Source organism: Macaca fascicularis, chromosome 1 (assembly GCF_037993035.2).
Source record: "Macaca fascicularis isolate 582-1 chromosome 1, T2T-MFA8v1.1".
Lineage (NCBI taxonomy): Eukaryota > Metazoa > Chordata > Mammalia > Primates > Cercopithecidae > Macaca > Macaca fascicularis.
The window spans coordinates 225,821,500-225,849,171 of NC_088375.1; the positions used below are offsets into that span (position 1 = coordinate 225,821,500).

The 27,672-nt window shown below is 52.0% G+C and overlaps 1 protein-coding gene across 1 annotated transcript; it reads left to right on the forward strand.

The window, feature by feature from the left end:
- Positions 1–548: 548 nt before the first annotated feature.
- On the forward strand, positions 549–24,975 carry SLC2A7 (solute carrier family 2 member 7). The gene is made up of 13 exons (XM_074038725.1): positions 549–599; positions 888–992; positions 1,829–1,927; positions 3,808–3,968; positions 7,596–7,720; positions 8,559–8,711; positions 11,799–11,924; positions 12,174–12,361; positions 13,386–13,496; positions 17,377–17,478; positions 20,257–20,332; positions 23,057–23,184; positions 24,405–24,975. The coding sequence occupies exons 1-13, from the start codon at positions 549–551 to the stop codon at positions 24,624–24,626; spliced, it is 1,647 nt and encodes a 548-aa protein (XP_073894826.1). The 3' UTR covers positions 24,627–24,975.
- Positions 24,976–27,672: the final 2,697 nt, after the last annotated feature.

Sequence of the window (27,672 nt, forward strand, 5' to 3'; positions counted from 1 at the left end):
AAAATACAAAAAAAAAAAAAAAAAAAAAAAAGCTGGGTGTGGTGGCACATGCCTATAATCCTAGCTACTCGTGAGGCTGAGGCAAGAGAATAGCTTGAGCCCAGGAGGCGGAGGTTGCAGTGAGCCGAGATTGCGACACAGCAAGACTCTGTCTCAAAAAAAAAGAGGCATATGTGGAAAAATGCCCAGAAGCAGCATCCTAGATCCAGGTCACAGCCTCACTGGGTTTCTGAAAGTCCTCACTTCTATGGACCAAAGTCAGGCAATGCTTTTTCTCTCTCCTTGCTGCAACTGGGGAGCTTTTGGTTTGGGGCTTGGTGGGTGCAAAGATGAAATTCATGCTGTGTATGATTTGTGTACTGGCAACGTGTGTCTTATCAACACTTCCAAGGAGAATTTGCTCCTGGGGAAAGTCAGCAGGGTCCAGAGAGCAAAAGAATCATAAAGCCAGGCAGGCCCAGGGGAGAAATCATCGGTCTTTAGGTGGCTGGTGCAGAGCAGGTGTCACTTGGGAGGTAGAGCACACCTGTTCTCCCACCTGAACAAGGATGGAGAACAAAGAGGCGGGAACCCCTCCACCCATTCCATCCAGGGAGGGGGTAAGTGCCAAGACTAGGAAACTGTCACTGTCCCTCTCCCACCAGCTGTGCAGACCTGTGGAGGGAGGTGAAGGCCCTGGAATGCTTTTAGCAAGGAGGGGGTAGCGTGCTTCCCTTTCCTGCAGGATAACCAGGCCTGGGCGAGCCAGGTGGAGAAGCAGCTGTGCTCAAACCTCATGGCTCAGACACGGGCCAGAGTGGCTTAGTGACTGCTGGGAGAGCGGATGGCGCTGGAGATACCTCTCTCCCTTCCACCCCTGTTCCCCTCCACTTCCCCCACCGTTAAAGATCGAGGGGAGATGGCCTCTGAAGAATGCCCGAATCCTGCCCTTCTCAGTCTGGTTGTTCCTGGGTGTGCAGAGCTATGGGCTGTGGGCAGCCAGGGAGCTAAGTGTGAGGATTGGGTGAGGACATGTGGCACAGGAGTTGGGGGTGGAGGGGGCAGTGCAGCGGGGCATGCACCAGGGCCTTGGCTCTAGGATATGGTCACCGACCCCACCCACCTACTCCTCAGACTTTGGACCTCAGGCCAGTTCCCCTCCAAGCTGCCCTGGGTGTTGTGGCAACCATGGAAAGCCCTGGCCCTGATCACAGGGGATTGCCTGGGTTTTCCTAAGGGTCTGTTCTAGAGCCAGAGGCAAGCAGTGAGTCTCTCTGTCTGGGATGCTCTTCCCCACCATGCTCACGCGGCTGCTCCCTCTCATCCACTCTGGTTCCGGCTCAAAGGGCATCTGCTCAGAGAGGGTTCCCTGCCCTGCCCACTCTATTGAACATAGTCCCTCATTTCCCACAGGCTGCTACCCCATCCATCACCCTGTTTTATTATCCTCACAGCATTCTAGCTATTTGGAATTACCATCTTTGTCTTTTTCAGACAGGGTGGGCTCCCCTCACTAGAAAGTGAGCTTCTTAAAGGCAGTGCTTTGCTGGGCCTTTTTCCTAAAGCATCTCCTACTTCACACTTGGCCTCCAGGGGCCTAGCACAGGGCCAGGCACATAGGAGATGCTCAGATACATCCTCAAGGAGGGAATGAATGCACGCAGAGACCTCATGCCTCTCAGCCCTGAAAAGCCCCAGCTCTGTGCCACCTCCTCCTCTTTTCTGGGGCACAGCCTGGGCTCTCCCGTCCCCCACTTCCAGCCCAGGCTGGAGGGAGGTGGAGGCCCAGCCACTCCACTTCCTGAGGCCCAAGCCCACAGCGTCCCGACCTTGGACTTGTCTCCCACAGCGGCTCCAGCCCACGCTGTTGCTGGCGACACTGAGCGCCGCCTTTGGCTCAGCCTTCCAGTACGGCTACAACCTCTCTGTGGTCAACACTCCGCACAAGGTGGGCACAAGGTGGACCGGACAGCAACTGACTGTGGTTGTGGGTGGAAGCTAGCGACCATATTCCTCTGTGGAGGCCGCCATATTGCCTCTAGGAGGTGCCATCTTGCCTTTGGGAGCAGCCATCTTGTCCTAGTACCCTGGATGCCCACCCCTGGAGACCAGGGTGTGGCAGGAGGTGTTTCCCCCTGGAGTGTAGTCCTTTCCAGGCACATTGGGATGCTGGGGGACCTGGATTCCCAGCCCAGTCTTTTTGGGCCTCAGGTCCCACTGCCCTCACCTTGGGTAGGCCCCTTGTTGATTGGAAAGAGAATGGGGTCAAAGGTTGAACTCAGTGGCACTTAAGGATTGGGGCAAAGGGGAAAAAAGGAAAAAGAGAAGGGGCCCTTGTCAGGTGTGGAAGAACCTGAGGGCAGAGTGTCCCCAAAGTCTAGTAAAGGATGAGAGTTAAGGAGGGAGGGACAGCCTGTGCTGATGAGTTCAGATGGGGACTGAGAACTGACCACAGGCTTAACCTTGGTATGTGTATATGCTTAAGCTTGCATACATATATTAGCATGTCTACATACACTGTATTATATTTATGTGTGTATTACATATAGATACATATATTAGTGTACTTACAATTTTTACCATGGATGGAACCTCTAAGTCAAGCAATGTACCATCGACTTAATCACATTTGATGCTAACACATTCCGTATAAGGTACATCTTATTTCCATAACTGATGAGGAAATTAAGGTTTCTGGAGGTTCTATAACTTGCCTGAAGTCACACAATTAGTAAAAATATTTCCTGGACTGGGCGTGGTGGCTTACATCTGTAATCCCAGCACTTTGGGAGGCCAAGGCGGGTAGATCACCTCATCACCTGAAATCTGGAGTTCAAGACCAGCCTGGCCAACATGGTGAAACCTCATCTCTACTAAAAATACAAAAAATAGCCGGGTATGATGGCGGGTGTCTGTAATTCCAGCTACTCAGTAGGCTGAGACAGGAGAATCACTTGAACCCAGGAGGCAGAGGTTGCAGTGAGCCAAGATCACGCCATTCTCTCTAGCCTGGGTGACAGAGCGAGACTCCATCTCAAAAAAAAAAGAAAGAAAAGAAGAAGAATATTTCCTATGGTGCCTCTGGCAGAGTAAGTCTCTCAAAAGTAAATTTAAATTTTTTTCTTTTTTTTTTTTCTATTTTTTTAATAGAGACAGGGTCTCCCTATGTTGACCAGGTTGATCTTAAACTCTTGGCCTCAAGCAATCCTCCCGCCTTGGCTTCCCAAAGTGCTAGGATTACAGATGTGAGGCACCATTCCCAGCCAAAAGTAAATTTTTTTCTTTTTTTTTTTTTTTTTTGAGACAGAGTCTCGCTCTGTCGCCCAGGCTGGAGTGCAGTGCTGCAATCTCGGCTCACTGCAAGCTCCGCTTCCCAGGTTCACGCCATTCTCCTACCTCAGCATCCTAAGGAGCTGGGACTGCAGGCGCCCGCTACCATGCCCCGCTAATTTTTTGTATTTTTAGTAGAAACGGGGTTTCACCGTGTTTGCCAGGGTGGTCTCGATCTCCTGACTTCATGATTCGCCCACCTTGGCCTTCCAAAGTGCTGGGATTACAGGCGTGAGCCACCGCATCCGGCCAAAAGTAAATTTTTTTAACAGTGAATTTGTAACAATCTTTTTGTTTAGCCTAGTTTCTCATCTCAATCCACCATACAGTAGCTTTTTTGATTCTCAGGTAATAGTAGGGAATCAGCGGGTTTAACTGTGTCTTACAGTTGTTAGCAGAAAAACCTCTCTGTACAATGACAGGTGGCCACTGAGAACACTTTCTCGTTCTCATGAATTGCCCAATATTCTTAGCTGTGGACGGGGCAATATTTTGCAGGTCTTCAAGTCATTTTACAATGAAACCTACTTTGAGCGACATGCAACATTCATGGACGGGAACCTCATGCTGCTTCTATGGTCTTGCACCGTCTCCATGTTTCCTCTGGGCGGCTTGTTGGGGTCATTGGTCGTGGGCCTGCTGGTTGACAGCTGTGGCAGGTAAACAGAAGGTTCACTGCTCCCACTTACAATTCACGCTAGTAAGCCACACTGTCTCTGGGCATTTGTGCACCTGGTGGGGAGATGTGTGACCCTGAAAATCAGGAGATCTGAAGTCTGGTCTCTGCTTGGCCACAGTCATCATGACCTTAAAGCCAGTCCCTAAATGTCTCTGGGATTTCTTTCCTAGGCCGTTGCATGGGAAAAGCATTCCCTTCCGTCACCTACCACAGAGGTGGTGCAGCCTTGGAGATCAAGGTTCCTGACGGTGCTCAGCTTAGTGCCTTGTAAGCACTTCCAGTGGGTGTTCACTAAATGCTTGTTTATCGGGTGTCCTTTGGGGGTCAGGTGGCCATGGCTCCAAGTTCTGAGAGCTGCAGTCTCTCTCCACGTGTCTTTGTCAGAGTTTGTTACTGAGGCTGGGGTCAGGCTGAGTCACTCTGCCGGCCACAGTCTCATAGATATGAGATTGTTTGAAAATAAAGACTGGGCAGGTCTTTGAACTTTGCTTGGCTCACACGGATTCACTAATCGTTCTTCCTAAGCCCAGGTGCTCCAAAGACGTGACTCCACAGATAAGGAAAGATGCACAGGCCAAGGTTCCCAGGAGGGCAAAGCGTGAGCCTGGGCTCAGGGCGAGGCCTGGTGGCGTTCTCTTAGTTCAGCCCACTCATTCGGATTCACGGTTACACCTGGGCGTGGTGTGCCAGGTTAGGCAGTTTGCAGGAGTGACTGGAAGGCCCTCCAGTGAAAAAGTCACTCAAAAAACCAGAGCAATTTCATTTTTGGGCATAGAAAAAAAATAGTGCTGATTGAAAATTAATTATCTATTAATTAATGCAAGACTCACAGGATCTCTTCTTGCGAATACTTGATTGACAATTAATTTGCTATACATTATGCACTGGAATGAAGAAACTGTTGACTCTAATGTAATTATACCATAATTCAAGCTTTTTTTTTTGGTCATCCAGACTGTGATGTCCTCATCTAGACCGAGAGTGATTGGACTGTTCTGGAAGCCCAGGCTTGGCCTCCACTTCTTTGTCTGAACCCATTTTCCAGATGAGGAGCCTGAGCCCAGGAATGTGGTGGTGCCAGCCTTGCCCAGTGGGGTCCTGACAGCCCCAGCCTCCCCTCCTAGTCACCAGGAAGGGCTGGGAGTCCGGAGAAGGGTGGGAACGTGTCTGGGCTGCTTAGTCTTTTTGGGCCTCCTGGCTGGCTGACTCTCCCCCATCAGGGCCTGGGCTCTGGTGGCTGCTCCTGAAGGCTGTGGCAGCCCCAGGGAGAGAAAAGTGGCCTGAGAACAGCAGCCTGCTTATCTGTGGACGCCCTGGCCAGTCTTCAGTGTTGCCAACCTGGGATATTTTCATAGAGTCCTCACCACCCGCTCCCTCCTCTTGGCACCAGAACCCCACCTTCCTGGCTGGCTCACTCAGCACACTCACTCAGGGTCCCAGCGGCCCTCAAAGATGTGTGCAAAGTGTGACACAATCACAAAGGTAGTCCTGGGGTTGCTGACAGCTTCATCACCCCCAGACCTGTCGGGGTGCAAGGAGGGAGCACCTCCCCCTGGAGGTGGAGAGAGGAAATAAAAAATGAATACCAGGCTGGGCACGGGGGCTTGCACCTGTAATTCCAGCACTTTGGGAGGCTGAGGTGAGCAAATCACTCGAGGCTAAGAGTTCGAGACCAGCCAGGCCAATGTGATGAAACTCCGTCTCTACTAAAAAATACAAAAATTAGCTGGGCATGGTGGTACGTGCCAGTAATCCCAGCTACTTGGGAGGCTGAGGCAGGAGAATTGCTTGAACCCAGGAGGCAGAGTGTATTAGTCCATTTTCACTCTGCTGATAAAGACATACCCAAGACTGGGCAATTTACAAAAGAAAGAGGTTTAATGGACTCACGGTTCCACGTCGCTGGGGAGGTGGAAGTCAGAGGAGGAGTCATGGCGGAAGGCATAGTCATGGCGGAAGGCATAGTCGTGGCGGAAGGCATAGTCGTGGCGGAAGGCAGAGGAGGAGCAAAGCCACATCTTCCATGAATGGCAGCAGGCAAAGAGAGAGCTTGTGCAGAAACACTCTTCCTTATAAAACCATCAGACCTGGTGAGACTTACTCACTACCACAAGATCAGCACTGGGAAGACCTGCCACCGGGTCCCTCCCACAACACGTGGGAATTTAAGATGAGATTTGGGTGAGGACACAGCCAAACCATATCATGTGAGCCAACATCCCACCACTGCACTCTAGCCTGGGCAACAGAGCAAGACACCATCTCAAAAACAAACAAACAAAAAAAGAATATCAGGATGCACCAGCCAGCAACCCCACAGCTCAGGAGCTCTCTGCCCTCTTTCTGGTCCACTGCCATTCTTCTCCTGTGCAAAACCCAAGCCAAAGGCAAGGGAGGGGGGCACGGGAGCCATTGCTGCAGGTTGGCATAGGACCTAGAGCATGGAGTCCAGCAGATGAGTGGATCGTGGAGGCAGCAGGACGCACCCAGCGTAGTGCTGTTTTTCAGGCACTCCCTGCCCTTCTCAGGCTTGTGGTTTTTCAGCCTTGGAGGGGATCTTAGAAATCACGTAGTCCCATTCTGCACCCCACTCGTTGTAGGAATTCCCTGTTCAACATTCCTGACAGTCATCGTGTCTAGTCTAGAAACCACCAGCGACAGCTTGAATACCACCAGTGACGGGAAGCTCTCTACCTCCCGGGGCAGCCCCATTCTTTGTTCCTGCCCTCCCCTTTTCAGGCAGCTCCAATCGTTAGAATGCTCCCCTCCCCAACTCCCACCCCCGCTGACCCCAAGTCTTCCTTCCTGGGACGTCTGCCCATTCGCCCTTTCTTCCCAATCTGTCTTAATCCGCTCCGGCTGCTACAACCACAGACGTAAACAGACTTTTATCTTCTCACAGTTCTGCAGGATAGAAATTCAAGATCAAGGTACCAGCAGATCTGTTTTCTGGGGAGGGCATTCTTCCTGGCTTGCAGACAGCTTTCTTCTCGCTGTGTCTTTTTTCTTTTTCTTTTTTGAGATGGAGTCTTGCTCTGTGGCTCTGGATGGAGTGCAGTGGCACGATCTCGGCTCGCTGCAACCTCTGCCTCCTGGATTCAAGTGATTCTCCTGCCTCAGCCTCCCAAGTAACTGGGATTACAGGCATGTGCCACCATGCCTGGCTGACTTTTGTTTTTTTAGTAGAAATGGGGTTTTACCATGTTGGCCAGGCTGGTCTCGAACTCTTAGCCTCAAGTGATTCGCTCGCCTCAGCCTCCAAAGTGCTGGGATTATAGGCTTGATCCACCACGCCCAGCCTGGCTGTGCCTTCACAGGGCAGAAAAAGAGAGTGGTTTCTTATATGTCTCTTCCTATACCATGGTGAGGGCCCCACATGACCCGTTCACCTCCCAGAGGCCCCTCTTCCTGATCCCATCACACTGGGGTTAAGGCCTTCAACATAGGAATTTGGGGGACACTCTTCAGTCTACAGCCCCCTGCTTCAGCTCTTTCTCGGGCACATTCCCGTGCCTCTGTAATGACCGCCTGTGGAATAGGAGCTGGTGTTGGGAGAGCTTCCACGGCGTCCACGCACCCCTGCCCTCTGGGCTCGCTGTCTTTGCAGAAAGGGGACCCTGCTGATCAACAACATCTTTGCCATCGTCCCCGCCATCCTGATGGGAGTCAGCAAAGTGGCCAAGGCTTTTGAGCTGATCATCTTTTCCCGAGTGGTGCTGGGAGTCTGTGCAGGTACCCGGGGCCCAGGCTCTGGCTCAGCCTTGGGGGAAGGGTCTCTTTGGCCAAGGCTGGAAGCAGGAGCAGACGAGGTGTCTGGCTGGCTCTGTCTGCCTCTTTTCATTTCAAGACATCCTCCCATCTGCATTCCCAGGACCTTGGAAGCCTCGTGCTTGCTTTTGTTAATTAATTAAATAATTTTTTTTTTTAGAGACAGAGCCTCACTACGTTGCCCAGGCTGATCTCAAACTCCTGGGCTCAAGTGATCCTCCTGCCTCGGCCTCCCAAAGTCCTGGGATTACAGGTATGAGACACTGTACCTGGACAAGCCTCATGCTTACTGGCCCCTTCCCTTTATTTAAGGATCTTTAGAAACACACTTTCACCTTGAAGTACAAATAACCAATAAGGTTTTACAAGGTATCTTCCAAGCAAGATGGACAATTTAAACTCAGTAGTTTCTTAACTACAGTAATTTCTTCTATTAATAAAAGTTAGACAAGCAGTCTGTGCTTTAGAAAAATCAGAAAATAGACCAAAGCAGAAGTTTGATCATTAAGTGCCAGGGACACACGGAGGCCTAGGCTCCTCCCCTGTAACAAGCGGCCCAGCCCGGCGGCTAGAAAGGAGAAGGTCTCCTCATCACATCCTGGTGATGCCTCCATGGGGGCTGAGGATTCTGGAGGGATTTTGGTATAAGACCAAACTAAACAGTCAAGGTTGGCCTAGCTCCATCTCCGCGGAGAGGCTGACAGCACGGAGAAGCCCTGGGATTAGGAAATGGAATTGAATTGCATCTCAGGTTCCCGTGTTTGCGGTTTGCCTGCCCTGATTTCTGCTGTGCCCAAACCAGGCATCTCCTACAGCGCCCTTCCCATGTACCTGGGAGAACTGGCCCCCAAGAACCTGAGAGGCCTGTTGGGAACAATGACCGAAGTTTTCGTCATCATTGGAGTCTTCCTAGCACAGATCTTCAGCCTCCAGGTCATCCTGGGCAACCCGGAAGGTAACCGGCAGCCGCAGAGGTCACGCTAGGTCCAGTCCCTCGTTCAGCTGTGCCGGGTGTTACTGACGGATTGAGTCAGATGAGGCCTGAGAGGTGACTTTAGGGTCAGGCGTTGGGTAGTGTGGTGGGCAACGGGATGGGTGATCTTGTTCGGGGCTGTTTTGGTGAGTGATAGGGACGAATGGTGCTTGGGAATGGGAATCAGGGGCTTCCAGGCAGGTAGAGGTTTTGCTATAAAGGGAAGGAGAGAAGTTGGGGAAGCGAGGTCGAGAGAACAGGTTTCTTTCAAGCCGCGAAAAATGTCAGCGTAATTCGGCTGCCATAGGAATGGCCCGGTACAGAGGGACGTCAATGGGGGGCAAGCAGGTTCGCAGCCGCCATCCCTGTCTCTGGGTGGCTGTTTTCTTCTGGCACCCTCTATCTTCCCAGTGAATTAGGAGGCAAGGCCGATGCCTGAAAGCGAGTGGGGGTCGTGGTGGAGATTTAGGAGAGAGGTACGTGGCCGTCTAAAGGTCTGCTGAAAAATCACTGACACGAAGCGGATTGATTAATAGAAAAGGCATGCAAACGTATTTAACCAGATTCGCGGAGCCTTCAGAGTGAAGATCCAGAGACGGAGGGGAAATTGTCTGTTTTAGTCCAGGCTCAACACAGTATGGACAGCCAAGTAGAAATAGAATTGGACAAAAAGGGTCTGATCCGACGTGAATGGACGAGTGGGGAGACCCCTGGGGGCCAGTCTGTGTAGGTTCTTCTTGGCCTCTGTGCAGCCTTCCTTCCTTCTGGGTGTGGGGCCGGACCCTCTGCAGAATGGGGGCCTCTTATGACCTACAGCCAACAGCATTGGTCAGAGATCTTCCTTCTGGCCAGTTCTTGTTGTTGTTGTTCTTGTTGTTCTTGTTGTTGTTGTTTTGAGACAGAGTCTCGCTCTGTCGCCCAGGCTGGAATGCAGTGGTGCGATCTCAGCTCACTGCAACTTCTGCCTCCCGGGTTCAAGCAATTCTCCTGCCTCAGCCTCCTGAGTAGCTGGGATGACAAGCATGAGCCACCACGCCTGGCTAATTTTGTATTTTTAGTAAAGATGGGGTTTCTCCATGTTGGCCAGGATGGTCTCGAACTCTTGACCTCAGGTGATCCACCCATATGGCCAGTTTTTACATAGAATATTTTTAGGTTTTATGGAACTGGTTTTGAGGAAAGGGAATCTGGTTTGTATGACCTGTCCAGGAATCCTGACTAGGGATGCTGGTTTCTAGGGTTAGCCTCAGGGGAAATGGGACTGAGACAGGGGGACAGGAGAAAGTCAGAGAAAAATTTTCCTTCTGAGGGTGCAGCTGAGGCCTTCATTTTGGGGTATTGTTTTTAGAGCCCCACCAGGAGAAAGTGAGAGACACTCATGGAGGGTGGAGAGAAAGAGGATAAGAGGATGGACCACCAAGCAGGCCTGAATGAATGCAGCCAGCAATAAAAGCCCCATGAACCCAGTGGGGTTTCTCCTTTCTTTCTTTCTTTCTCTGTTTCTCTCTCTTTCTTTCTTTCTTCCTTCCTTCCTTCCTTTCTTCCTTCCTTTCTTCCTCTCTCTCTCTTTCTTCCTTCCTTCCTTCTTCCTTCCTTCCTTCCTTTCTTCCTTCCTTCTTTCCTTCTTTCCTTCCTTCCCTCCTTCCCTCCTTCCCTCCCTCCCTCCTTTCTTCCTTCCTTCCTTCTTGGTCTCACTATCACCTGGGCTGGACTGCAGTGGTGCAGTCATAGCTCACTGCAGCCTTGACTTCCCAGGCTCAAGCGATCCTCCCACCTCAGCTTCCCAAGTTGCTGGGACTACAGGCACGCACCACCATGCCGAGCTCTTTTTTTCTATTTTTGTTGTAGAGACAAGGGTCTCACTATGTTGTCCAGGCTGGTCTCTAACTCCTGGGCTCAAGTAATCCTCCTGCCTCAGCCTCCCAAAGTGAAGGGATTACAGGCGTGAGCCACTGTGCCTGGCCGGGGTTTTTTATACACATTTCTGAGTGACCCAAATTCTGCACATATTCCTTAATGGGCGGATTTATGTCTTTGTGATCCCCACAGTACCCTGAAAAGGTTCAGAGACTCAGAACCTGGTGGGTGCTCCATGAAAGATCATTAGCAGAAATGATTCCTAAACCGCCCAGAGCGACTGAATATGAAACTGTCAATTAGAGAGACAACAGCTGGGGAAGGCATGGTGCACGACGCTTAGTGCCTGTGTCTCATTTATCCCTCGCCACTTCTTGCCTGAGGCTCAGAGATGTTAAATAACTTGTCATCTGGGTGCAGTGGCTCATGCCCAGCATTTTGAGAGGCCAAGGCAGGAGGATCATTTGAGCCCAAGAGTTCACAACCAGCCTGGGCAACATAGCAAGACCCTGTCTCTACTAAAAATTAAAACAAACAAACAAACAAAAAACCCAGCCAGGTGCAGTAATGCATGCTTGTAGTTCCAGCCACTCAGGAGGCTGTGGTGAGAGGATCGCATGAGCCTGGGAGATTGAGGCTGCAGTGGGCTATGATTGCAGCATTGCACTCTAGCTTGGCTGATAGAGCTAGACCCTGTCTAAAAAAAAAAAAAAAAAAGAACTTGTCCACTTCCCACCATACCAGCAGGTGGGAGGCGGATGGAGACCCTGTTCTCTTAGTGGAATCTCAGTTCCCCTCCTTAGCCCAAGCCATCCAGAAGGAGCTCACTCAGACCCAGCGCAGGGTCCAGGCCCTGCCCTACCATGGCCCTGCCCTACCATGGCCCTAATGAGGCAGAGATTATCCCCTTTCCAGCTATAAAAGTAGGAACAAGACTGAGCTCATTTTCTCCGGGATTCAAGCGTTTAAATCATTGCCTATTCTTTAGAGAAACGGTGTTCTTCCTGCAAAATAATTAATGACACATAAATTTTTATAACGATAATGATTTCCTCTGTTTTGAATGTGGAACCCGTTTGTAGGAGGACCCTGGTGGGAACGAAGTCCCCACAGTCCTTGGTTCACACATAGGAGCGTGACTTTCCAAGCACAGTGGTGGGTGGGCCAGTGGGTGCCCAGGCCCCGGGATCCTGAGTCCTTGGCTCCTTGCAGGCTGGCCGGTGCTTCTGGCACTCACAGGGGTGCCCGCCCTGCTGCAGCTGCTGACCCTGCCCTTCTTCCCCGAGAGCCCTCGCTACTCCTTGATTCAGAAAGGAGATGAAGCCGCAGCACGACAAGGTATGAAGTCGCAGGCCACTCTCCCAGGCCCTGCCCACCCCAGGGGCCGGGCAGAGCCACAGTCAGGGCCAGAGGCAGGGTCGCCATGGGTCAGGGGTGAGAGCTGGGAGCTGAACAGGGTATGGGGGTGGCAATGGGGGGCACGGCCAAGGTCAGGTCAGGGAATGGTGAGCTCAGGGCCAGCATCGGGGCCTGGGGCCCAGTCTGCAGGGAGACGGCCCTCTGACGGGGTGGTTCTGCTCTCTGCAGCCCTGAGGAGACTGAGAGGCCACATGGACCTGGAGGCCGAGGTGGAGGACATGCGTGCGGAGGCCCAGGCTGAGCGCGCTGAGGGCCACCTGTCTGTGCTGCGTCTCTGTGCCCTGCAGTCCCTGCGCTGGCAGCTCCTCTCCATCATCGTGCTCATGGCCGGCCAGCAGCTGTCGGGCATCAACGCGGTACGTGGGACAGTGGCCAGGCGGGGAGACAGATGAAGCAGACCCAGGCTTCATGGATAGCAACACAGTTCCACCCACAGAGGCCTGGCCTGGCAGCAGGGCCAGGATCAGCCCAGGCAGGGCCAGATGTCAGGAAGAAAACTCAGTCCTCTCTGCCCCTCCCCACATGCCACCTTCATTTTTCTCTGTTTCCCCAGAAGGAATGCCTCCTGCCAATAGTCCTTTCCCCTATATACGAGAGACCAACTAGACTGAGATGAGCTGAGGTCTCCTGGGTCCAAGCTCAGGTCACCAGGCCAGGGTTGGTAGGCCCAGCCTGGGTCAGGAGCCCACCTTGGGCCCGCTTGGCTGTGATGTTTGCGGCATCGCTTTCTGCGACTGTGGCTCTTTGGCCATAACTGTATCTAACCATAGTGTGGGGGAAGGGTGGAGATCTGGCAGAAGCTAAACCACTGGAGATTGGGTGGGTGACCCAGTTACTCCAGTGGCGTGTCAGGAAGAGGTGGCCTTGGCCCCAGGGATTCATGGATGTTTAACCCGTGATCATGGGAGGGTAGACGGCCCAGGTGGGAGCCACCAGATATGGAATGGCACACGTGGCTTTTCAAAGGGCTGTGTATGCCAGTGTCCTTGGCACTGAGCCAGAAGACAGCCGGAACTTACAGTTGGCTTGGCCCAGAGTGAGAGGTAAGAAGTCATGCTTTGGGATGTGAGCTCTTAGAGTAACTGGACGATGGAGGGACAAGTGCTCTTGGAGGTCGTGTGGTCCGACTCCCGTTTTATAGATGCGGAACCTGAGGCTCAGAGAGGGAGGAGCTGTGACCCCGGATGCCGGGGCAGCGCTGGGCTCCACCCTGGTGTCCCGACTCCAGGTCAGGCCTCTTTTTCCCACCACCTGCTGCCTCCTTCCTGTCCCAGGGTCCCCAACCCAGGCTTGCAGAACTGTGTGTGGCTTGGGTTGAGAAAGTTAAGCCAGTGTCCTGGGTCTTCAGGCCTCTCCTGACAGCCCTGTGTTTTTGCTTAGATCAACTACTATGCGGACACCATCTATGCATCTGCGGGCGTGGAGGCCGCCTACTCCCAGTATGTAACAGTGGGCTCTGGCGTGGTCAACATAGTGATGACCCTTACCTCGGTGAGTGAGCAGGAGGCGTCTTTCCTGCAGGAGGGTCTCTGGGCAGGTGCCCCCCGGCAGACAGGAGCCCCACAGAGTCAACTGAGTGCCGGTGGCCCTGGTCCCGGGGTCACTTAAGGGACATGGACTTTAGGATGCACACATACTAATTACCTGCATGACTTTGACCAGAAAACTCAAAATTCCTTCAGATCTGGCCAGGCGCAGCGGCTCACACCTGTAATCCCAGCACTTTGGAAGGCCAAGGCGAGCGGATCACTTGAGGTCAGGGAGTTTGAGACCAGCCTGGCCAACCTGGTGAAACCCAGTCTCTACTAAAAATACAAAAAAAAAAAAAAGTATCTGGGTGTGGTGGCACACACTTGTAATCCCAGCACTTTGGGAGACTGAGGTGGGTGGATCACTTGAGGTCAGGAGTTCTAGACCAGTCTGGTCAACATGGTGAAACCCCATCTCTATACAAAAATTAGCCAGGCATTGTCGTAGGCACCTGTAATGTCAGCTACTTGGGAGGCCGAGGCAGGAAAATCACTTGAACTCGGGAGGTGGAGATTGCAGTGAGCTGAGATGGCGCCACTGCACTCCAGCCTGGGTGACAAGAGCAAGACTCTGTCTTAAAAATAACAACAACAACAAACCTTCAGATCCAAGTTTCTTCCTTTGTAGAAATCATTATGGTGACTGCAATACATGGTATTCGAATGCAGATACCACTTTTTGTTGGTGCAATATCATTATTTCAGAGTTCAGTATTTAAAATCTGAGCTACTCATGCTTTGATATATATGTTGTATGAAAAGGGGTCAGATGGGCCGGGCACGGTGGCTCACACCTGTAATCCCAGCACTTTGGGAGGCCGAGGTGGGTGGATCACGAGGTCAGGAGATCAACACCATCCTGGCTAACACGGTGAAACCCCGTCTCTACTGAAAATACAAAAAATGAACCAGGTGAGGTGGCGGGCACCTGTAGGCCCAGCTACTCAGGAAGCTGAGGCAGGAGAATGGCGTAAACCCGGGAGGCGGAGCTGGCAGTGAGCTGAAATTGTGCCACTGCACTCCAGCCTGGGCAACAGAGTGAGACTCCGTCTCAAAAAAAAAAAAAGAAAGAAAGAAAGAAAGAAAAGGGTGAGATGATCATGGCATTCCTTTCCCTAGACCATTTTCAAGTTATCTTCTGATTATTTTGATTCCTGTTTCTTGAGTTGCCAGTGATGGTAAACATTTTTAATAAAGTTATCTATTATTTGTATTTTCCCCAGAGCTAGTTTAAGTTCCAATCAACTCTCAGAAGATTTAGAAGGGCAGGGAGGGAGAAGTTAAGGAAAATAGCGGGAGAGGCCTATAGGAAAATTAAGGGAAGAGGACAGAGGTCCCCAGGCTGAAGTCTCAGCCCCTTCCTACTGCTGGATTTCCGTGGCCCCATCCTTGGTTTTCCTCTGGGGCAGGATTCGTCCTTTATCCTCAGAGTCCTCCTCCTTGGGGATAAATGACCATAACCAGGACCTGCTTCCCCATCATCCTACCTGGAGCAACCCAAGCCAGAAAAATACACTTTCCCTCTCCCTGAAGGAACAGCGTCTGGGAACCAGGCGTAGAGCATGAAATTGACAGTATTTCTCCGATTTTGGGGGTGCACTTTGCTCCCATCTGGCCCTCTTGAATGGCAGTGATAGTTTGTCTGTTGGGATGGTGGGAGAACATGAGTCAGCTAACATGAGTCAAGGGGCTGTACAGGGCTGGCACTGGGTCAGCAATTAGGGATGGAGTAGAATGGAAATGGTATTAGAAATAGAAAATGAGCTGGGTGCGGTGTCTCATGCCTGTAATCCCTGCACTTTGGGAGGCTGAGGTGGGCAGATCACCTGAGGTCAGGAGTTCGAGACCAGCCTGGCCAACATGGTGAAACCCCATCTCTACTGAAAATACAAAAACTAGCCAGGCGTGGTAGCACACACCTGTAATCCCAGCTACTTGGGAGACTGAGGCAGGAGAATTGCTTGTACCCAGGAGGTGGAGGTTGCGGTGAGCCAAGGTTGCGCCACAGCACTCCAGCCTGGGTGACAAAGTGAGACTCCATCAAAAAAAAAAAAAAAATAGAAATGGAAAAGGAAGGAAGAAGTCGAAAGAATGCTGGTCACAGGGAGTGTGGCCTGGGCTTGGATGTTGGAGAAGGAGCTGGCTGAGTGGAGGGGCCAGTCCATCAGGAAAAGTGGGGAGATGAGGGGCCCCCCATGATGTGAGCCCAGATTCCAGATGGCCTCAATGTCGAGCCTCAGCGAATAGGAGGAGGCTATTTTTATTCTTATTCTTTTTATTTATGGTTTTTTTTTTTTTTTTTTGAGACGGAGTCTCACTCTGTCGCCCAGGCTGGAGTGCAGTGGCCGGATCTCAGCTCACTGCAAGCTCCGCCTCCTGGGTTTACGCCATTCTCCTGCCTCAGCCTCCCCAGTAGCTGGGACTACAGGCGCCCACCGCCTCGCCCAGCTAGTTTTTTTGTATTTTTTAATAGAGATGGGGTTTCACCGTGTTAGCCAGGATGGTCTTGATCTCCTGACCTCGTGATCCGCCTGCCTCGGCCTCCCAAAGTGCTGGGATTACAGGCTTGAGCCACCGCGCCCGGCCTATTTATATATTTCTTTAAACGGAGAGACAGGGTCTCACTGTATTGACCCAGCTGGTTTCGAACTCCTGAGCTCAAGCAGTCCTCCTGTCTTGGCCTCCCGAAGTGCTGAGATTACAGGTGTGAGCCACTGTGCCCAGCCCAGGGGCTGTTTTTAAATGTAGATTTTATTCCTATTCAGGTGTGGTGAGGCCAATAGATCAGGAGGTGGCTGCTGCTGGAAAGACAGTTTGTTCCTCACAGATCCCATGAGGAGGGCGCAGTCCACGCCATGCAGGGCCTGCGGGGAAGCCCCAGGGTTGGTCAGGAAGCAGAGGCATGAAGGGGAAGTGTGAGGATGAACGTTTACTGTGGTTCCCACAGAAAGGAACGGGTGAGGCAGGGTGAGCGGGTTTAGGAGTAGCTGGTGTGAATAATTTCCTCAGGCTGGGGCCACAGGGGCTGTCCCGGCTGCCTGGCCCCGGGCCCCCAGGGTGTTAGGGCAAGTGGTGCTGGCCTTGAGTGTGAAAGTTCAGCAAAGGAGGGCCGGGGTGTGGGCCTGCATTGTCGGTTTGCAGATGAAAGAGGCACTCCCAGACAGCGGTTTGTTTGCTATCGGTGCGGTGGGAAGGGTAGTCCCTCCAGGGCCATCAAGGTCCCAGGATGTCAAAGCATCAAACACAGAAAATAGAAAATGTGGTTATTCCAGTGGGTGGCAGAGGTGCAGGGAGTCACGATCCAGGAGATCTGGAAATGACCAGAACAAGGAAGGGTGGCGGTGAAGAGCATGAATGTCTGACCCATGTCAAATGAGCAGCCTCCATCCCACATGCAGGCAGCAGGGGTAAGAAAGGGACACCTAAAAGGTGGGGCGAGGTGGCTCACTCCTGTAATCCCAGCACTTTGGGAGGCTGAGGCGGGAGGATCACTTGAGGTCAGGAGTTCGAGACCAGCCTGGCCAAAATGGTGAACTCTCGTCTCTACAAAAAATACAAAAATTAGCTGGGCGTGGTGGCAGTTGCCTGTAATCCCAGCCACTTGGGAGGCTGAGGCAGGAGAATCACTTGAACCCCGGAGGCGAAGGTTGCAGTGAGCCAAGATCATGCTGTTGCTTGCACTCCAGCCTGGGCAGCAAGCGCGAAACTCCGTTTAAAAAAAAAGAAAGAAAGAAAAAAGAAAGGGTCACCTAAGAGGGGCCTGCAAGAGGAAGTGGAGGCTCTGCCCAAGAATCCTGGGCGCCAGGCCAACGTAGCTCCTCACCGCCCCACTTCCCCTCCAGGCTGTCCTGGTGGAGCGACTGGGACGGCGGCGCCTCCTGCTGGCCGGCTACGGTATCTGCGGCTCTGCCTGCCTGGTGCTGACGGTGGTGCTCCTATTCCAGGTCTGACCTCATTTCCTGCCCCCTGGGTGGGGAGTCATGGCGGGGGTGGGAGATCCCCTGACTGAACTGCGCCCGCTGCACCAAGTGGTTGGTTCTGAGTCCCACTGATGGCGTGCGTCCTGCCTGGAAACGTACTTTGCAATGCCCCATCCTGAAGTGAATGTCACAGGTGGCTTCACTCACCTACACCTGCACATGCAAATAAGTAACTAGATAGATGGTCCAGCTGTCATGGGAAAGAGAAACAAGGAGGACAGTGTGCAATAAAGTACGTGCTTCAATGCATACATGCAAGGGTTCAATTGCATTAGAAAACATCTGTGGGCAGTGAACAGGTGTGAATTGAGGAGAGGTAAGACCAGAAGTCATCCCATTCAAGAGGTAGAAGGAGGCTGAGCACAGTGGCTCACTCCTGCAATCCTAGCACTTTGGGAGGCCAAGGCAGGAGGATCCATTGAGCCCAAGGGTTCAAGACCAGTCTGAGCAACACGGTGAGACTCCATCTCTATGAAAAATACAAAACGTTATCTGGGTGTGGTGGTGTGCACCTGTAGTCCCAGCTACTCAGGAAGCTGAGGTGGGAGGATCACCTGAGCCTGGGAGGTCAAGGCTGCAGTGAGCCATGATCACAGCATTGTACTCCAGCCTGGGAGACAGTGAGACCTTGTCTCAAAAACAAAGAAACAAACAAAAAAACCCAAAAAACTGGGAATCATATTTCAGTAAGACTAAAACACAGCAGACCACCCAAACAAGAAGTACATCATTTTAATTTGCAGTGTTCCCAGCCTGTATGTATTAGCCACGTTCTACGGAAGTGAGGAAAATACATGGTGTGGCATGATACAAAATCTTTAAAAAGCAATCAGCATTCCGTGTCTCTGAGGCAGCCTCTCTGCTCTTGTTGCTTGTGCAGGAACTGCAGCATTGCCCTGAACCCTTTCAAATGGAAAATATATCAGCAATGCAATTGCACATGAGTACAAGAATGTGTGAGGAGCTCATTCTGTCATTTAGAGACAAAATCTTTGCTCTTTTCCTTCTTTTCCAAGCTGCCCTCTCTGCAATGACTTTGTCCTTAACCACCAGGGAGTGCAGAGAGCTTCATGCAGCAAAGAACTGGGAGGATTCAGGGAATCACCAGGAGGCCAGGGCCTGCGAGGAAAGCAAGGCCTGGAGAGGAACAGTGTTAGTGACGCTCATAAATCAATTTAATTAAAGTTTCCCTTGGAAAGAACTTCCTTCTCTAATTTTAAAACCAGTGTAAGTTCTCAGCCAGACACGGTGGCTCACACCTGTAATCCCAGCACTTCGGGAGGCCAAAGCAAGTGGATCATCTAAGGTCAGGAGTTCGAGAGCAGCCTGGCCACATGGTGAAACTCCGTCTCTATTAAAAATACAAAAATTAGTCGGGTGTGGTGGCGTGTGCCTGTAATCCCAGCTACTCGGGAAGCTGAGGCAGGAGAATCACTTGAACCTGGGAGGCAGAGGTTGCAATGAGCCGAGATCGCAGCACTGCTCCAGCCTGGGTGACAGAGCGAGACTCTATCTAAAAAAAAAATATATATATATATATATATATATATATATATATATATATATATAAGTTCTTAGTAGATAGGGATTCTAGGAAGTGAAAAGAGGTGATCACGACTGAGCGCCACCTGCAGAGACCACCGTCAGTGACATTTCCGAAACCTAGGGACATCCCCAGTGGCTCTTTCACTCCTGTCCGACCAGGGGCTCTGCCTGAAAATGCACCAGCAGCTGCTGGCTTCACACTGGGTCCAGGGTGGCCCCACCAACCCAGCCAGCCTCGCTTTTGTTTGACGTGTTGAATGGCCCCCAACCCACCCGCCTTCTCTTTCTGTTGAAAATGAATCAGATCGTGTTGCTTCTCTGCTTGGAAGCTCCCAGGGCCTCCTCTCTCACCTCACCATCCAGCTCTGTTGCCAGCTTGTCCCTTGAGGCTGTCTCATAACTGTGACTACAGGGTTCCCTGGGAAGTTCATCTGGGGGCGCCTGGTTGGTTTGGCTGAAGTCCGTTGACCTGGTTTTGCATTGGCTGTTCTCCCAGCAGTTGGGAGCAGAGATGGTGATCTGCCGGCTCCACTGGTCCGGGGGTCCTAGGAGTCTCCAGAGAGTGGTAGAGAAAGTCCGGACCTCAGCTCACTTATGTTGACTGGGTGACTTCAGCCGTTGCTTGATCCCTGAGGGACTAAGGTTGCTCATAGTCTGTGTTCAGAGCCCTCTGTGCTCTGGTTCCATGACTGTGGGATTGAAGCAATCATATAGGCCGGGCGTAGTGGTGCATGCCTCTAGTCCCAGCCACAGGAGGCTGAGGCTGCAGTGACCCAAGATTGCGCCACTGCACTTCAGCCTGGGCAACAGAGTGAGAGTCTGTCTCAAAAAGAAGAAATAAGAAATAATCATAGAGTCACTCAGAGGGCAGAGGAGTATCACAAAGATGAGATGAGTTAATATTTGTGATTTGTAAAGTGCAGAGAATAGCACCTGGCAGGAAAATAACTCAAAGGTAGGTGTCCCTCGTTCTCCATGACGCTCATCAGGTGAGGCTGGAGGGAGCCCTCTGGGAGGCAAGAAGGCCTGGTTCTCACTGGCCTTCCTCTCTTGCCCACAGAGCCCTTGAGGTCCATGTAGGTGCCCAGACATCTAGGTGCGGCTCTTCCCTGGGGCAGGAAGGTGGGACCTGCAGGTGGACCCCTCCGCACGTGGGGCTCCTGGCCTCAGCCCAGACAACCCTACCTCTCCCCACAGAACAAGCTCTCCGAGCTGTCCTATCTCGGCATCATCTGTGTCTTTGCCTACATCGCGGGACATTCCATTGGGCCCAGTGAGTACCTGCATGCTGCCCTCGCCCCGGCCATCCTGGTCCATTCCTGGGCCTGGCACGCAGTCGGTGCTCGACACATATTTGCTGAGTGAATGGACGTGCTCATGCAGATCCCACCCGTTCTTAGCTCTAAGCCTTGATGGCACTCCAGGCCATGTTCATTCATTCAACCAGCGTCAGCCAGGCCAGTGCCCCACTGATCATCTGTGGCTCCCAGGGGCGCCCAGACTCAGGTTTGGCACCCAACAAGGAGATGAGCTTTTGCAGAGAGGGAGCTTGTGCCGTCCAGACCCCCCCTGGGGCACCTCCGTTTACATCCCTACCCTCCAGACACTCACTTTAGCCTCCAAGCCCACAGCACACCCAAGCCTCAACTGCCTTCTGTCCCTGCTGACCGCCAGCTACAGTCCCTTATTACACTGTCCCCAATGTCCTGTTGCCAGTGGCTTCGGGCTTCCACCTGGGCCCACCTCTTGGGCAGCCTCTGAGACTCCAGACTCCTTCCCCAGTGTGTCCTGAGACTTGAACCTCCTTCTCCCTGCCTGGGAAGAGACACCCCTGACTGTGAAGACTCTAATAACATGCCCTGAAGAATGTTCATTTTGAAGGCACTGTCCATAAACCAAAATGAAGGTATTAATTCATTCAACACCCATTGGCGGAATACCTCTTTACACTGTGCTGTGTCAGGCACATGAACGAGACCACATAGTTATATTTAAGGGTATTTAAGAAGTGGGATTTAGGCCTGGCACGGTGGCTCATGCCTGTAATCCCAACATTTTGAGAGGTAGAGGCAGGCGGATCACTTAAGGTCAGAAGTTCGAGAGCAGCCTGGCCAACAAGGTGAAACTCTGTTTCTACTAAAAATGCAAAAATTAGCCAGGTGTGGTGGCGGGCGCCTGTAGTCCCAGCCTGAGGCAGGAGAATCACTTGAACCCAGAAGGCAGAGTTTGCAGTGAGCTGAGATCCACCACTGCACTCCAGGTTGGGCAAGAGAGCAAGACTCCATCTAAAAAAAAAAGTGTTGCGGGGGTGGGATTTAGAGCAAGATGCCTTCCCAGTGTACCTCAAACGTGGAGGCAGCAGAACCTCGAAGGAAAAGCGCTAGTGTGTGTAGGAGACCTGGCCGGGTTCCAAGCCATTCTGCCCCCACTGCCTGTGTGTCACCTGGAGCAAGCCATGATTCTTCTCCAAGAACAGGGGTGATCAGGTGTGCCAGCAGATACGAGGTCAGAGCATGGGCTGATCTGACATTCAACTTAGGCCTAAGGACTGTTGGCTGCTGCTGTTGTGGTGGACAGGAGGGAGGCAGGACAGATGGCATCCCTTGGGGGCAGGGCCCTGGAGAAGGGGCCCGAGCCCCACCTCACTGGGCTGCAGGAGTTTGCTTTTGATTTCCCAGCTTCATTCAGGGGCTTTGAATTCTTCTCCATGGCCATCCAGGGAGATCAGGCCTTTTCTTTTCTTTCTTTTCTTCTCTTTTCTTTTCTTTTTTTTTCTTTAGAGTCGGAGTCTCACTCTATTGCCCTGGCTGGAGCACAACCTCCCATCTCCCGGGTTCAAGGGATTTTCCTGCCTCAGCCTTCTGAGTAGCTGGGACTACAGGCGCACGCCACCACGCTGTACTAATTTTTGTATTTTTGGTAGAGACAGGATTTCACCATGTTGGTCAGGCTGGTTTCAAACTCCTGACCTCAAGTGATCTGTGAGACCTGGCCTTTTCAATGAGGCCATTTCACCACCTAACCGTGGGTGGGAAGCTTGGAAGAGGAGGGACAGAATCTTCCTCTTTCTTTGCGTAAAGCTACAGATATGTATATATGCAGGACCTAAACAGACACACAGTATTAAAATTTCATGGGAGTGGCGATTAGGGAACAAAAATGGCTTTAGACATTCTAGACAAAGCTTCTTTTTTTGTTTTTTTTTTGAGACGGAGTCTCACTCTGTCGCCCAGGCTGGAGTGCAGTGGCGCCATCTCGGCTCACTGCAAGCTCCACCTCCCGGGTTCAAGCTATTCTCCTGCCTCAGCCTCCCCAGTAGCTGGGACTACAGGCGCCCGCCACTACGCCCGGCTAGGTTTTTTTTTTTTTTTTTTGGTAGAGACGGGGTGTCACCGTGTTATCCAGGATGGTCTCGATCTCCTGACCTCGTGATCCGCCCGCCTCTGCCTCCCAAAGTGCTGGGATTACAGGAGTGAGTCACTGCGCCCGGCCAAGACAAGGCTTTTTAAGGAGGCGATAATGAAAAACAGTTGCCCAAGAAAAGGTGTAGGCCGCAGGCACTGCCATACCCAGATCCGCCATAGGAGGGCGGCACTTCCCAAGCGCGGGCCGTCTGAAGCCACAGTGACGCCGGCGCAGAGGAAGCTCTTTGAGAAAGCTCTGTCTGTGAGCTGGAGCCGCCTCACTCCCGCTGCTCCCACGAAGCTTCCCATCCATTAACTTTCTGCAAACCTTCATGGAGGTCATTGGCCTTGAAGCAGCAGCAATGGAAATTCAATTCTAGGCTCTCCAACCAGCCTTTGCAAAGTGGACCTTTCCAGCTCCTGGCCTGATCACACCCTGGTTTTGTGGGTAAAGGCAGAGTTCTTTTCCAGTCCGCAATCCCAGCTGGGGCTCTTAAGGGACCTAGGTCTGAGGCCAGAGTGGGCCGCGCCCCGCCGGCCCTGGGGGACCCCTGGGTCCTTCTCCGCCCCACCCAACCTGTTCCGACCTCCAGGTCCTGTCCCCTCGGTGGTGAGGACCGAGATCTTCCTGCAGTCCTCCCGGCGGGCAGCGTTCATGGTGGACGGGGCGGTGCACTGGCTCACCAACTTCATCGTGGGCTTCCTGTTCCCGTCCATCCAGGTAAGCGAGGGCCCCTTCCCCAGTCCGCTCCACCCGGCCTCCAGGGAGTAAGCTGTATTCCCCTTCCGCTAAGCACATCTGGAATCCAGCAAGGTGGGGACGGGCTCTCAGACACATCCAAGGGTCCACAGACACACGTGGCCCCACTGCCTCCAAACGCTTGAAGACACGGGTTTCCCAGTTACTGAAGGGTGATCCCCCACTGAAATTGTAAAGGGCTGTTGCTTAGGGGCTCTGGTCCGCGGAGCTCAAAGGTAGCAGAAAGCAAACAAAGCCAGAGCCAGGGAGCACATCCCCCACCGCCTCCTTCCTCGTTCCAAAGACAAGCTGGGCCACAAACTCTGCGCTCTCAGCACCTTCTTAAACTCCTATTGTCAAAAGGTTAAGCAGTCTTTTTTTTTTTTTTTTTTTTTTTTTTAAGACAGGGCCTTGCTCTGTCACCCAGGCTGGAATGCAGTGGTGCAAACGCAGCTCACAGCAGCCTCGACTCCCAGGCTTAAGTGATCCTCTCACCTCAGCCTCCCAAGTCGCTGGGACCACAGGCATGGGCTACCACACATGGCTATTGTTTTAATTTTTTTTTAGGGATGGGGTCTTGCTATATTGCCCAGGCTGGTCTCAAACTTCCAAAGCACTGGGATTATGGGTGTGAGCCATGGCACCTGACCAGCTTCTTTTTGATAATAGGGTGAGGGGGATCCAATTTTCTAGATTTTTTTTTTTCTGCAAACAATCTTTAGTTATCACAATTTTCTAGCAATATCATTCCTCCAGGAGCAAAACAAAACTGGCCACCAAGCAACTCCTTTATGGACTCACAAAGGCCTCGACCAGCACTGGTTATTTGTCATTGTTTGTTTGAGGGTTTTTGGTTTTGTTTTTTGGGAACAGAGTCACGCTCTGTCGCCCAGGCTGGAGTGCAATAGCGCAATCTTGGCTCACAGCAACCTCTACCTCCTGGGTTCAAGCGATTCTCCCGCCTCAGCCTCCCGAGTAGCTGGGACTACAGGTGTATACCACCAGGCCCAGCTGATTTTTGTATTTTTAATAGAGATAGGGTTTCATCATGTTGGCCAGGTTGGTCTCAAAGTCCTGACCTCAGGTAATCCACCTGCCTTGGCCTCCCAAAGTGCTGGGATTACAGGCGTGAGCCACCGTGCCCGGCTGGATCAGCCCTGTCTTTCTCTGCCCCCTCCTCTCTTTCTCGTCTCCTGGTCTAGGAGGCCATCGGTGCCTACAGTTTCATCATATTTGCCGGAATCTGCCTCCTCACTGCGGTTTACATCTACATGGTTATTCCTGAGACCAAGGGCAAAACATTTGTGGAGATAAACCGCATTTTTGCCAAGAGAAACAGGGTGAAGCTTCCAGAGGAGAAGAAAGAAGAAACCATTGATGCTGGGCCTCCCACACTCTCTCCTGCCAAGGAAACTCTCTTTTAGTGGCCCTGCATGACGGACGGATGGGAGCCCATATTTCAGGCTTCCTTCTATGAGAATGGACCTCCTAGCCCCAGGCTCTGGGGAGGATAGTAGCACTGAGGCTTTTGTTGTTGCCCCCATTTAATTTAATTATGGATATTATTATATACCCGCAATCATGCACATTTAGCTGAGAAGTTCCAAGGCTAACCGCTGACGAATGACCTGGGGGAAGGGGCAGGTATGTGAATTTTGATTGGTTAAGACTTGATTTTCCAATTCTACATTGGCACCGAAATTTAAATGATGTATAGAGGCACTTTTTTAAAGTAAAACTTTTCAAGTTCCACAATTGCTGTGGAGACCCAAACTGCCATCGTGGCGTCGATTAGGGAGTCCAAGGCTCTGAATGCTATTGCCTTCCTGGCGACGTGGCTTCCTTTCTCCACCCTGTGGTTGCAGGTTGCACCGTGAATCCCAGCCCGTGTGCCTAGCTCTGTCCTGTCGATCACAGGGTTAAGGGGGCCAGCCCCTCCACACCTGCAGGGTATTTCTTGTCAGGTGGGATAAGAGACTGAGAAAAGAAACAAGACACAGAGATAAAGTATAGAGAAAGAACAATGGGCCCAGGGGACTGGCGCTCAGCATACGGAGGACCCGCAGGCACTGGTCTCTGAGTTCTCTAGTATTTACTGATTACTATCTCTACTATCTTGGTGAGGGAGATGTGGCAGGACTATAGGGTAATGGTGGGGAGAGGGTCAGCAGGAAAACGTGAACGAAGGGCTCTGTATCATAAATAAGTTTAAGGAAAGGTGCTGTGCCTCGATGTGCGCATCGGCCAGATTGATGTTTGACTTCACACCAACATCTCAGTGCAGTAAAGAGCAGTATTGCCGCCAGCACGTCTCCATGTCCAGCCATAAGGCGGTTTTCTCCTATCTCAGTAAATAGAATGTACGATCGGGTTTTACACCAAGACATTCCATTCCCAGGGACGAGCAGGAGACAGATGCCTTCCTCTTATCTCAATTACAAAGAGGCCTTCCTCTTTCACTAATCCTCCTCAGCACAGACCCTTTACACGTGTCGGGTTGGGGGATGGTCAGGTCTTTCCCTTCCCACGAGGCCATATCTCAGGCTGTCTCAGTGGGGAGAAACCTTGGACAACACCCAGGTTTTCTTGGGCAGAGGTCCCGGCGGCCTTCCACAGTGCATTGTGTCCCTGGGTACTCAAGACTGGAGAATGGTGATGACTTTTACCAAGCATACTGCCTGCAAACACATTTTTAACAAAGCACGTCCTGCGCAGCCCTAAATCCTTTAAACCTTGAGTCAACACAGCACATGTCTCTGCGAGCACAGGGTTGGGGCTAGGGTTACAGATTAACAGCATCTCAAGGCAGAAGAATTTTTCTCAGTACAGAACAAAATGGAGTTTCTTATGTCTTCTTTTTTCTACATAGACACAGTAACAGTCTGATCTGTCTTTCTTTCCCCCACAACGGGGGCTGCAGGCAAGGGAGTAAGACCATTCCCAGTCCACTCTCTCTCCTCCTCTCCCTCCGACGGGGCAGATGATATCTTCCTAGAAAACAAGGTGCAGGGCTGGGTGCGGTGGCTCACACCTGTAAACCCAGAGCTTTGGGAGGCCGAAGTGGGTGGGTCACCCGGGCTCAGGAGTTCGAGACCAGCCTGGGCAACACAGTGAAAACCTGTCTCTACTGAAAATACAAAAATTGACCAGCGCGGTCATGTGCACCTATAGTCCCAGCTGCTCGGGGAGGCTGAGGCAGGAGAATTGCTTGAGCCCGAGAGGCAGAGGTTGCAGTGAGCCATGATAATGCCACTGCATTCCAGCCTGGGTGACAGAGTGAGACCCTGTCTCAAAAAATAATAATAATAAAAATAAAAAAGCACTTGCCTTCTGGCCTGACCATGTCACTCTCTGCTGGAATCCTAGGCTGACTACAGAGTCAGCTTGAGATGATAAGGCTCACTTGAGATGATAAGGCTGGAACCCCATTGTCATAACGTGGGTTTCCCGCCACCACCCCAAGTGGTGCTTTTCTCCCTGGGGTGCTTTCATATGCCTTTCCTCCAAACAATCACAGCCCTACCCTGCCTTCAAACCCCAGCTCGAATGAGCCTTAAGAACGTCTCCTGTCCTGTCCAGTGGGAGGTCCTCTCACCTCTGGGCTCTGGAATCACTGTGCGTCTTTTCCCGTTGGCGGGCTTGTCACTTTGCATATTGTAGGTCTAGCTGTTGCCCTGTAGCCTCCAAACTTAGTGGCTTAAAACATGACAACTGTTGTGTCTCCTGGTTCCTGTGGGTCAGGAATTCAGATAGGACTCCGTGGGAATGGCTTGTCTCTGCCCTTTGACATCTGGGGCTTCAGCTGGAAGACTCGGAAGCCCAGGAGCAGAGCTGTCTAGAGGCTCCTTCTGCTTCTGATCGCTGGTGCTGGAGGGCAGCGAAACTGACACTCAGCCTGGGCTCCTCACACCTGGGGAGCCGCATTCCTGGGGGTGGCGGGGCAGGGGAGACAGAGTCACGCACACACCAAGAAAGTCACATACTGTTTGCTAGATGCTAGTCGGTCACTCCAGCCCACAATAGTGGCGGGGGGATGGCTGTGATGAGAATTAGACCACCCCTTTTGTTTTATTTTTATTTATTTATTTTGAGACAGAGTCTTGCTCTGTTGCCCAGGCTGCAGTACAGTGGCACAATCTCGGCTCACTGCAACCTCTACCTCCCAGATTCAAGTGATTCTCCTGCCTCAGCCTCCCAAGTAGCTGGGATTACAGGTGTGCACCACCACGCCCAGCTAGTTTTTCTATTTTTAGTAGAGACGGGGTTTCACCATGTTGGCCAGGCTGGTTTTGAACTCCCAACCTCAGGTGATCCATCCACCTTGGCCTCCCAAAGTGCTGGGATTACAGGCATGAGCCACCACGACCAGCCTAGACCACCCCTTTTAGAGACAGGGTCTCACTCTGTTGTCCAGGCTGGAGTGCAGTGACAGTCATGGCTCACGGCAGCCTCGACCCTCTGGGCTCAAGC